Consider the following 11,760-nt stretch of genomic DNA (forward strand, 5'->3'; position numbering starts at 1 on the left):
CACTGATAATCAATAAAAGTTTGTCATGACATGCTGAACACGACATGCGAGTTCTTGAGTCCAACTCTGACTGACAAGCTTAGCTTAATGCCGGCGCAAGCATAATCATGATTTTTTTCTGGCTGTGAACAGTGGTGTTAAATGCCACTTTTTCAGTCATAAACACTCATGACTGAAACGAAACGAAAAAATCAGATCACGTACACAACTGAGATGATCAGTGACTATACTCAAACAGTTCGAGGATCAATCATATGCTTGGTGACATTTTGACTAACACCCTACTCTTGGTCACTCACTGTTGTCGGCACATTGTTGTCGGCGATAATCAGGACATTCTCGGAATATACTTGGCGTGGGCTCTAACAACAAAATAAGCATGCTTTCTCCCTCTGCCTGCTTTGATTATCTGTTAGGTCAAACAGCGAGAAAACTTGCTCATTTTGTTTCTTGGAACCACTATCACGCATCGCATATCTCGCATGACCATCGCGATGATCACCGACTGAAAATGTCGCGACCAAGCGACTGACCAAGAGTTGGTTGCACACAATGTCACCAAGCATGTGATGGTCGCACCAACTGTTTGAAACTCGCCTCTGATCATTACAGTAGAGCTCGTAACGCTGAGATGATTTAGTTTCAGCCGGAATTTGTCATGACTATGTCAGTGACATTTCCCAAAACTGATCACAGCAAAAAAAAGCCGTGACATAGTGACTGACCCAGCGATGGTCGCAAACATGTCATAAGCATGTTTTGGTCACACCAACCGTTCTGAGTATTACCTCTGATTATCACAATTGGGTACGTGACGCTGATATGGATTTTGTTTCAGTCAAATTTTTTATGACATTGACAGTGACATTTTGCAGCACTGTGTATGTGTCAACATTATTCATACTTGGTGTATCATCAAGTTTCGGCTACTTGTATGCCGTTTGAAATGTTGATAAACCCCCATAAATTGCAACAAAGTAGGCCGTTAATTGTTGCTGGACAAATCGTCACTCATACAAAGCGCTGGGCAACATTTCTCCGCATCTTCCAATATCTATTCAAAGCGAAAGGCCATGGGAGTGACAAAATGCTGACAAATTTTTCAAAATGTGAGCTCTTGTCACTTTTTTGAGCTTTTGTCCAAATTTTGTACCCTGGAGCAGCCAGGAAAAAAAGTTGACAAAAGTTGACAAAAAGTGGCAAAATTTGACGTTTGCTCAAAAATGAAAACAATTTCATATTCAGAGCGGTTATGGTTTGTTACTTGGAAATTGGTTGTTGGAACATTGGAACATGTTTGTGGTTATTGTATGTTTGTGGTTGTTGCTTTATCTTGATTATTATATATTTTCTCTAGTCTTAGATTATATTTTTATAGATAAATTATGCTTTTTCATGAATTTCCAAAAATATAATCAGATATGAATTTGAGAATATAAAACTTGGAATTATATTTTCAAGACAAATACAGGCGGTCCCCGAGATACACGGTTAATGGGGACCGAAAACGACCGCAAAATACCGCGTATCTCGAATTTCCGCGTAAGTCGAATCTCGGGATTTCCAGCCAAAATATCTCTAAGTTTCGTGCAATTTTGCAAGTAGGGGGTGGTTTTTGTCAGCAAATTAATTATTTGATATGTTTCTACTTAATTGAACAATTTTAAACCTTTTTAAATAGTATTTTACATTAATTTAATACGGAAATTATTTGGTATTTCACAATGGATGTGTCAAATCAGTACAATTTGCTCAAAGAACTGTCAAATTTGGAAAACCGCGTATCTCCGAATCCGCGTATAAGAGGTACCGTGTATCTCGGGGACCGCCTGCAATTTGTAAAACCTCGTATTTCTTTCAATTTGAATTAAACGTTGAACGTATCACAAAGGCACATAAAAGCAAGGCAGAAGAGTAAACCGAAGGCTGAAGGTGTTGTCAGTACAACGATCCCAAGGTGGAATGTATAATGAGGTGTAGTTATAGCGCTTTTGGCGATCCCCCCCTGGGCTCCGATTCTGACAGATGGTTTTCCGCTTGTATATGTTTTGATGGATTGTTTACGTTTTGCATGGTCAATATTTGGTGAACATCAATTAGGGTGAATATTTTAGTTTATTAGAACACAGCCCGTGATTTAAAATGGAAATTTTCCTTCGAGAACTTGAAGCGTTCGCCAAACGCGGAAAACTAACTGTCAGTTTTCTTCGTCGATTCTTCTTCCACCTAGCTGTCAAAACGAGCTTATAACTTGACCTGCACCAGCAGCACCGAAGCTGTCAAAACACAAATTTGTGAGCCTTTCTGTCTGAAACAGTGTTGAAATCCAACAAAATCATACACTTTTTAGAGCTTTGTGCAAATTCCGATAGGTTACGCTACAAAGAAACTTGACAGCAAGGGAAGAGGGAGAATATGTTTGGAAAAGAAGAAGGAAAAAATCAAAACATTTTTTGTAGCGTCTTTTGCAGCTTTGTGGTTCGCAGCTTCGTGACGTCTTTCGCAGCATTTTAGCACCCTTATACGCATTTGTATTGATATTTAAGTTAGTTTTCTACATGAAAAAGGACTCAAATGAGAAAAAAGTCTCGGTTATAAACAAATTGTGTGGCAAAAATCGCCATTTGCAGGCTCTGCGTAAGTCTGGCGTTTTATACCGAAGAGCCGCAAAACTGTTGAAGCAGTATAAAGAATCGGTGGAAGATATTGTGAAAGTGGTATCACCATCAGAACTACAAGGTAAGTATTCTAATGTAACAGCTATTAAGTTTACAGTTCTACAATTAGCATTTCTTGTTGGCTGCGTTGTAGCAGCGTCGACTTCACCGGAGCTGTTCGATGGCAAGAATACCGATATGGCATCATCAGTTGATCCCGAACACATGCTTTTTCAAGAAACTCAGGATTTGGAACTGAACCTAAGTGAATCGGAAGATGAAGCATCGATGGACGACGAAGATCAGAACATAAGATCTGAGGACGATGAAAACGATCCTGACTACACCAAAATGACAAGCGAAGAGGGCTTACGGTATTGGGTGCTAGCTCGATCAGAATCCCACGCATCTTTAAAAAGTTTGCTAAAGTATCTTCGAGCCAACATAGATCTCCGTGTGCCTAAAGATCCAAAGACATTGCTGCGGACACGACGAAATCCTCGAATCGACGAATTTCGTCTATAGGAAATGGCCAATTTTTTGTATAATGGAATACGCCACTGCTTGACAAGTGAAATGCGGTAAGTTAATCTATCATTGCTTATGAAAGACGAATATATGTATTTGTTTAGAAAGTATATGGCTCCCGAAAAGCTGATGTTAGAATACTAAGTAATAATTTAAATAACCTTCTCTTTTAAAAGAAAACATACCGCAGTGCCACAGACGCTTCAGTACGATCTTAACATCGATGGCCTTCCTCTTAATACGCGATCTTAAACACAGTTCTGGCCAATTTTGTTGAAGGTTGTTGACCAGCCGAATCGGTGTCACAACGAATGGTCTTTTTGGATACGTCTGCGCCAAAGCGCACTCACAAAGGATTTTTAGATGGAGATTATATTCTGCATTGTACGGGGTCCACGCCGTTGATTGATTTGGACGAATTTGACATCATTCTGGATATGATTGTTGTTGATCATCTCCATCAAATAGACATTGGTGTTACAAAAAACTTACTTCACATTTGGTACATGGGAGTGTTACAAGAATGGAAAAGATGGAATCGCCAGCAACGTGAAGAATTTAAACAAAGACTCCTAAAAAAAATTCCCCTTTGAAACGAGCCAAAAAATGCGCCCGATTGACGACCTAGCATATTGGAAAGTGTCACATTCCATCATCTTGTCACAAGGGTTATGACAGATATGCACAACAGTGTATAGGGGGCTTATGGCACGCCAATGCGGGGCGCGATTCATGTGACGTTTGGCCACTGAACGATGATTCGGGAACAACGCTTGAGACGGAATAGAACTAAACAAGAACTACCAAAATTCCGGCTTGTGTCGAATTTATTAGTGGCGACGAGGATTAAACTAAAGGAAGGAAAATGGCACAAAAAAGTATCCAGCAAGCGATTCTTCAAATGACGCAAATTTTGCAGCAGCTTGCGCAACCAACTCCAGCACCTTCCAACCCGGAGAAGACTCTTGAAGCTTTGGCAACTAACATAAGCGAGTTTTCGTTCGACCCGGATAAAGGCATTACATTCGAAAAGTGGTTTTCCAGATACACAGACCTTTTCGATTCAGACGCAGGAAGCTTGGACGATGCGGCCAAAGTGCGCTTGCTCATGAGGAAGCTGGACACATCATCGCACACCCGGTATGCAAATTACATTTTACCAAAACTTCCTAAGGACATCAACTTCACGGACACCATTGCAACACTTGGTAAAATCTTCGGTGAGCAGACTTCCATCTTCAACAAAAGATACCAATGCTTGCAGCTTATCAAATCAGACGCAGAGGATATCATCACATACGGAGGGAAAGTAAACCGTGCTTGCGAAGATTTTGATTTTAAAAACATGAAAATCGACCAATTCAAATGCTTAGTTTTTATTTGCGGTCTCAAGGGTCATAGCTACGCGGATGTTCGAGCTAGGCTGCTCTCCCGGATCGAGAACGAATCAGCAGACGCACCCATCACCTTGCAGAATCTGATTGATGAGTACCAGCGACTCGTTAATCTGAAAACAGACACTTCCATAATCGAGCACCAGTCAAACTCGAAACCATCGGTGTACGCAGTTACTTCTAAGGTAAACAATCGTCAACAACACTTCCCGAAGCCGGATCAGAAAACACCCCGTACTCCTTGCTGGCAATGCGGTCAGATGCACTACATTCGCGATTGTCCATTTTCAAAACATCAGTGTCAACAATGCAATCGTGTAGGACACAAGGAGGGCTATTGTGCCTGTTTTTCAAAACAATCCAACGCAGGTGACAACACAAATTCCACACCGTCATCATCACAGTCAGCTACACAAAACGGTAAGAAACCTTTCAACAAAAACAAAGCTAAAAAAGAGGGACAGCAGAGAGGAGTTTTTGCGGTAAACAAAGAAGGCGTTGTTGCTAGACGCAAATACGTGGAAGTTCACATCAACAACAATAGTATCGAACTGCAGCTAGATTGTGGTTCAGATTACACAATTGTATCAAAGGACACACTAACCCTTCTTGGCAACCCCGAAATACATGCAACGGCATTGCAAGTCAAAACCGCAGGTAAGGTAAATCAGGTAAATCTCTCCCCTTAGTGTCCTGCGTTATCTCTTTTCGAGACATACTTCTCGAATTTTCCTGCGATATCTCTTTTCGAGACATAACGGTAACCGGTACATGTTACGTAACGCCGGTGGTTGGATTCAATGTATTAGGTAGCGAACTAATGGAAGCGTTCGGTCTATTTGATATTCCAATCAATGAATATTGTAAACAAGTTACCGGACCATCAGAAACTACCACCATTAACAACCTGGTAGGAAAATTTCCAACTTTATTTGAAGATGGATTGGGACGAAGCATCAAAACAAAGGTGAAACTGTTTTTGGTAGACGGAGCGACTCCTGTTTTCAAACCCAAGCGACCAGTTCCGTATCACTCACAAAGACTGGTAGAGAAGGAGTTGCTAAGACTTCAACGTTTGAATGTAATCGAGCCAATCGAATATTCAGACTGGGCTGCACCAATCGTGGTTGTGCGAAAGGCTCAAACAGATGCTGACGGCGATCCTGTAGTACGCATATGTGCAGACTATTCGACAGGGTTGAATGAAAGGCTAGAAGCAAACAAATATCCGCTACCCACACCAGATGAGATCATTGCTAAACTAGCAGGAAGTCAATATTTCAGTACAATTGACTTATCCGACGCCTATTTGCAGATCGAGGTGGAAGAACAATCACAAAAAGTCCTCACAATAAACACACACAAAGGACTGTTCAAGTACAAGCGTCTCCCACCAGGCGTAAAATCAGCTCCAGGGGCCTTCCAAAAGGTAGTTGACAACATGCTCAGCGACTTAGAAGGTGCCCAATCCTTCCTTGATGATATTTTGGTATTTGGACGAACACGTATAGAGCATGACAGAAACTTGGAACAAACACTAACAAAAATCCAAGAGTACGGGTTCAAATTGAAGGCAGAGAAATGCAAATTTCGAATGACACAAGTCAAATACCTAGGCCATATTATCAGCGGGAAAGGTGTGTCTACAGATCCGGAGAAAGTAGCATCCATAGCAAAGATGCCAGTTCCGAAGAATATATCAGAGCTACAATCATTTCTAGGAGCAGTGAATTACTATGCAAGATTCATTCGGGAAATGCACACATTGCGCAAACCACTAGATGAACTGCTGAAACAAAATGTAGCATGGAACTGGAACGACAACTGCCAAAAATCGTTTGATCGATTCAAAGAGCTTCTACAGTCAGACCTTATGCTTACACACTTCAATCCAGAGCTAGAAATAATTGTAGCCGCAGACGCATCCAACAGTGGTATCGGTGCTACAATTAGACACAGGTTCCCTGACAACAGTGAAAAGATCATTCAGCACGCATCACGATCATTAACACCAGCGGAACAAAAATATGGTCAAATTGACAAAGAAGCATTGGCTCTGGTTTATGCAGTGACTAAATTTCACCGCATGATTCTTGGCAGACGGTTTGTGTTGGAAACAGATCACCAACCGCTACTTCGCATTTTCGGCTCGCATAAAGGCATCCCAACACACACATCGAACAGATTGCCGCGGTTTGGATTAACACTAATGTGTTATGATTTCGAACATGCCCATTTTGCCCCGCTTTCCCCTACCACGTATCGTTATTCGCACCACTCATTGTTCCCACTGTTCCCAGCACCATGCTTAACGAAGACGCATTCACTGTACAGTTTCGGGAAATATGGCCGAACTTACCACAACGCCTGCATTTCGGTCCCTTTGTCTGCTTCGATGGTGCACCTTGTTGATTTCTCGGCTGCCATTGATGCTTCGTCGTTCCAAGAAAGACCGCCTTTTCAGATGACGCACTCGATTTGTATTCCTGCAGCTACTTAGCTTTTATGATATCGCAAGTTATCGCCGTTCCAGAATTTTCTAGCGCCATGATCATCGGCTTGTACTCATCAGGTAACCCGGCGAGAAGTAACGTGCCGATCCACTCTTCACTGATGTCGAAACCAATACCACGCAACTGGTGTGCTGTACCCACTATGTCGTTCACGAAACTTTCCATAGACGCACACGATGCTAACGTTGTGTTGACGAATTTCCTTAGAAGTCCTACACGACGCGTTAGTCCCGTATCCTCGAACGCTGCTTCCAGCTTCTTCCACACGTCCCGCGCAGTTTCCGCATCTTTAACATGGACGTAATTGATCGGGTCCAACAGTAAAATAATTTTTGCTCTCGCTTTCCGGCACTTCTGCTTGTCCACTTTCGTCTCATCTTCCAGTTTTACCGCCTGCCACAGGTCCTCCAGCTCAAGGAAAGTTTCTACAGCAAACTTCCACGTTGGCCAATTTTCGCGACCAACAAGCCTTTCAATCGACGGTAAATTATTTGCAGAACTAGTAGCCATTTTGTTTTACTGCGTTGGGTCTGGGCCCATAACCTATTGGAAACACCCCAAGCGACAAAATCAACATACTTTCTCACTCTCTCAAGTTTACCGATCTATTTTGTAGAACGAGAAAGCATGTCGATTTTGTTAGTTGGGACACGTCTGGATGGTTCGAGTTCAGATAATAGAGTGAGAGTTTATTTACAAGTGTACACAATAGTTCATGCTTTCGGGTTGGACAATATCCAACATCTGTCAAATGACAGTTCGACCCAACTAACCTACAATGACAGTTCGCTTCTATCAACACCTGTATTACCATAAAATTTGCCAATTTTTAGCTAAGCGGTTACATGCTAATTGTTCTTACTCGCTAAAATGCTGCGTTGACAACATGCGATCGACCACTGATCGTGCGCGTGCTCGCAGCATTGTTTATTATTATTTTATTTATTTATTTTCGAGCTAGCGTAGCCAAACCGTCTTCGATCATTTGATCGAGCGGATGGCTGTCACGAACTAGTAAGCTAATTATTGTAACCGCCAGCGACAGACTGTAGAAAGGCCGGGGGACATTGTCCGTACTCGCTAGTGTATTTTTAATTTGCACTAGCGCAGTTGGCGACGACCAGTGCATGCTAGATGTCGGTATAATTTATGTGCAGTGCTGCAAAATGTCATGAGTATCACGAGATTTTCACCAACGAAAACAATGAACATATCCGTGGTAGCTTGATGCTCATTGCTGATTGTGATCAAGGTGTATGGATATTAGGAGGTGAAGTGCTTCAGAGCAAATTGACATTTCACGACTTGACATAACAATACTGCGTGCTCCGGTATTAAAATCGGGAAGGGCTCGAGGGGGGTATAGAAAATTGTATGCGATTTGACATAACAATACTCAACGATGGCGCCCGGCAAACGCGCTAATAATTCACCTTCTAAATAAACACACCTTGGATTGTGATATAGAAATGATAACCACGCCGTTTGGTTGTCTTCTGTCTAATGCCCGTTTATTTCTCCTCCATGCGGTTTGTCGCTTTGACAGATTAGCGTTGTCGGAGCTGTCTGAACCTGCACGTCACTGATTGAAGTGCAGGGCTGCCAAACACCACACTGATAATCAATAAAAGTTTGTCATGACATGCTGAACACGACATGCGAGTTCTTGAGTCCAACTCTGACTGACAAGCTTAGCTTAATGCCGGCGCAAGCATAATCATGATTTTTTTCTGGCTGTGAACAGTGGTGTTAAATGCCACTTTTTCAGTCATAAACACTCATGACTGAAACGAAACGAAAAAATCAGATCACGTACACAACTGAGATGATCAGTGACTATACTCAAACAGTTCGAGGATCAATCATATGCTTGGTGACATTTTGACTAACACCCTACTCTTGGTCACTCACTGTTGTCGGCACATTGTTGTCGGCGATAATCAGGACATTCTCGGAATATACTTGGCGTGGGCTCTAACAACAAAATAAGCATGCTTTCTCCCTCTGCCTGCTTTGATTATCTGTTAGGTCAAACAGCGAGAAAACTTGCTCATTTTGTTTCTTGGAACCACTATCACGCATCGCATATCTCGCATGACCATCGCGATGATCACCGACTGAAAATGTCGCGACCAAGCGACTGACCAAGAGTTGGTTGCACACAATGTCACCAAGCATGTGATGGTCGCACCAACTGTTTGAAACTCGCCTCTGATCATTACAGTAGAGCTCGTAACGCTGAGATGATTTAGTTTCAGCCGGAATTTGTCATGACTATGTCAGTGACATTTCCCAAAACTGATCACAGCAAAAAAAAGCCGTGACATAGTGACTGACCCAGCGATGGTCGCAAACATGTCATAAGCATGTTTTGGTCACACCAACCGTTCTGAGTATTACCTCTGATTATCACAATTGGGTACGTGACGCTGATATGGATTTTGTTTCAGTCATATTTTTTATGACATTGATAGTGACATTTTGCAGCACTGTGTATGTGTCAACATTATTCATACTTGGTGTATCATCAAGTTTCGGCTACTTGTATGCCGTTTGAAATGTTGATAAACCCCCATAAATTGCAACAAAGTAGGCCGTTAATTGTTGCTGGACAAATCGTCACTCATACAAAGCGCTGGGCAACATTTCTCCGCATCTTCCAATATCTATTCAAAGCGAAAGGCCATGGGAGTGACAAAATGCTGACAAATTTTTCAAAATGTGAGCTCTTGTCACTTTTTTGAGCTTTTGTCCAAATTTTGTACCCTGGAGCAGCCAGGAAAAAAAGTTGACAAAAGTTGACAAAAAGTGACAAAATTTGACGTTTGCTCAAAAATGAAAACAATTTCATATTCAGAGCGGTTATGGTTTGTTACTTGGAAATTGGTTGTTGGAACATTGGAACATGTTTGTGGTTATTGTATGTTTGTGGTTGTTGCTTTATCTTGATTATTATATATTTTCTCTAGTCTTAGATTATATTTTTATAGATAAATTATGCTTTTTCATGAATTTCCAAAAATATAATCAGATATGAATTTGAGAATATAAAACTTGGAATTATATTTTCAAGACAAATACAGGCGGTCCCCGAGATACACGGTTAATGGGGACCGAAAACGACCGCAAAATACCGCGTATCTCGAATTTCCGCGTAAGTCGAATCTCGGGATTTCCAGCCAAAATATCTCTAATTTTCGTGCAATTTTGCAAGTAGGGGGTGGTTTTTGTCAGCAAATTAATTATTTGATATGTTTCTGTTGTGAACTGCTCTTTGCACTTATTATTTTATTCACACATATTAAAACATTACATAATAAATAATAATAAAAACGTAAAACACTTTAAAACGTACAATTGCGGTGGCCGCGCACCAGCCGCACCGAGCGCCCCTGCCGAGAGCTCCTGCTCGATCGGCTCGCTAACACACTCTAACTGTGCGCTCGGCACACACTAAGCCTTGCGCTGCTTAGTGTGTGCGACAGTGTGTGTGACACACTGTCGTCCTCCTGGACGTTGACCGGTGGCAGCGCAACTGCCACGGCAAGTCCAGGGGTCGGCACGGCTGCCCACAACATCTCCCCCTTTTAATACCGAAGGGCTCGAACCGACGCGGGGGTATTCCACTAAGGGAATACCGGCGTGGTGAACCCTTCCGACCGATGCTGCCAAGATGTGGGGACCCCGATGTTGTCGCGCTGAGCAGCTTGCTGCTGCTCTCGACCCACACCGCGATGGCGATAACGCGGCGGTAATGCTGCTGCTGTGCCGCTCCCTGGGACGGCGGCGATGGTGTGACGGCGATGATGATGACGATGATGATAACGATGATGATGATGATGCCGCGATGATGAAGGTGCCGCGATGATGATGATGCCGCGATAATGATGACGATGATGATGATGATCCTTGCCCCAGGGCAGCAGCGATGTATTTTTTTTTTTCGATGACGGGCGGCAGAGATGAAAATACTCGGGCGGCATTGTTCCTCGCCCTCCTACGATGCGTTGGCTCATCGCCCTTCTTTTTGCTGTGGCTGCAGTCGGGGCGCAATTGACGACGCCCGTTCGACTGCAGCCGGGACGGCATGCAACCTCGTCCCATCTGGACATTGTGGCTGTAGCCGAGGCGCAATTGGCGACGCCTGTTCGACTACAGCCAGGGTGAAAACGTTCGCACTGATGTGGGCTGCTGTGTTGCAGCCGATGCAACTTGTGCGTTGCCGATCCTGTTGTGCTGCCGAGGCGGAATGTCACGTCGCCGTGGTGAGAGGCAGGGCTCGAGCCGCGGCGGAATTGCTGCCTCGCCGATGATGTGCTGAGCTCGAGCCGGGGCGGTATTGCTCGTCGCCGATGGATCCTTGTTGTGCTGCCGAGGCGGAATGTTACGTCGCCGTTATGTGAGGCAGGGCTCGAGCCGCGGCGGAATTTGTGCCTCGCCGATGATGAGCTGAGCTCGAGCCGGGCGGTATTGCTCGTCGCCGATGGATCATTGCACTGCTGCTGCTGCAGCTGGGTGGAATGCGTCCTCACCCGTGAAACCTTGGGCTGCAGCATGGGCGGATGTGACGCCCATCCGAATGTTCCAGCAGCAAGGCGGAAAGCTACCTCGCCTGTGGTGCTGCTGGCGTTGCTGGGGCTGCAGCCCGACGACCTTCCTTGTCGCCGA

The 11,760-nt window shown here is 43.6% G+C and overlaps 2 protein-coding genes across 3 annotated transcripts; one reads left to right on the top strand and one right to left on the bottom strand.

Moving 5' to 3' along the window:
* Positions 1-2,383: 2,383 nt before the first annotated feature.
* Positions 2,384-3,452, top strand: LOC121588961. Of its 2 annotated transcripts, none has more exons than XM_041907442.1 (3): positions 2,384-2,739; positions 2,812-3,238; positions 3,362-3,452. In XM_041907442.1, exons 1-2 carry the CDS (start codon positions 2,559-2,561, stop codon positions 3,180-3,182), a joined length of 552 nt encoding a protein of 183 aa, XP_041763376.1. In that variant the 5' UTR covers positions 2,384-2,558; the 3' UTR covers positions 3,183-3,238; positions 3,362-3,452. The 2 variants fall into 2 exon arrangements, with proteins under 2 accessions (XP_041763376.1, XP_041763377.1); XM_041907443.1 differs by having other exon boundaries at positions 2,815-3,238.
* Positions 3,453-6,965: 3,513 nt separating this feature from the next.
* Positions 6,966-7,765, bottom strand: LOC121589754. Its single transcript, XM_041908868.1, has 2 exons — positions 7,743-7,765; positions 6,966-7,648 (listed from the first exon to the last, which is right to left on the bottom strand). Exon 2 carries the CDS (start codon positions 7,600-7,602, stop codon positions 7,072-7,074), a length of 531 nt encoding a protein of 176 aa, XP_041764802.1. The 5' UTR covers positions 7,603-7,648; positions 7,743-7,765; the 3' UTR covers positions 6,966-7,071.
* Between the last annotated feature and the right edge of the window lie 3,995 nt (positions 7,766-11,760).

Source organism: Anopheles merus, chromosome 2R (assembly GCF_017562075.2).
Source record: "Anopheles merus strain MAF chromosome 2R, AmerM5.1, whole genome shotgun sequence".
Classification (NCBI taxonomy): domain Eukaryota; kingdom Metazoa; phylum Arthropoda; class Insecta; order Diptera; family Culicidae; genus Anopheles; species Anopheles merus.

What these genes read in the sequence shown, in the direction of transcription:
- LOC121589754 (XM_041908868.1), bottom strand. Translation starts at nt 7,602, where the DNA reads ATGGCTACTAGTTCTGCAAATAATTTACCGTCGATTGAAAGGCTTGTT.
- LOC121588961 (XM_041907442.1), top strand. Translation starts at nt 2,559, where the DNA reads ATGAAAAAGGACTCAAATGAGAAAAAAGTCTCGGTTATAAACAAATTG. An exon ending in ATCACCATCAGAACTACAAG is followed by an intron (nt 2,740 to 2,811) that starts GTAAGTATTCTA and finishes GCTGCGTTGTAG; the next exon opens with CAGCGTCGACTTCACCGGAG.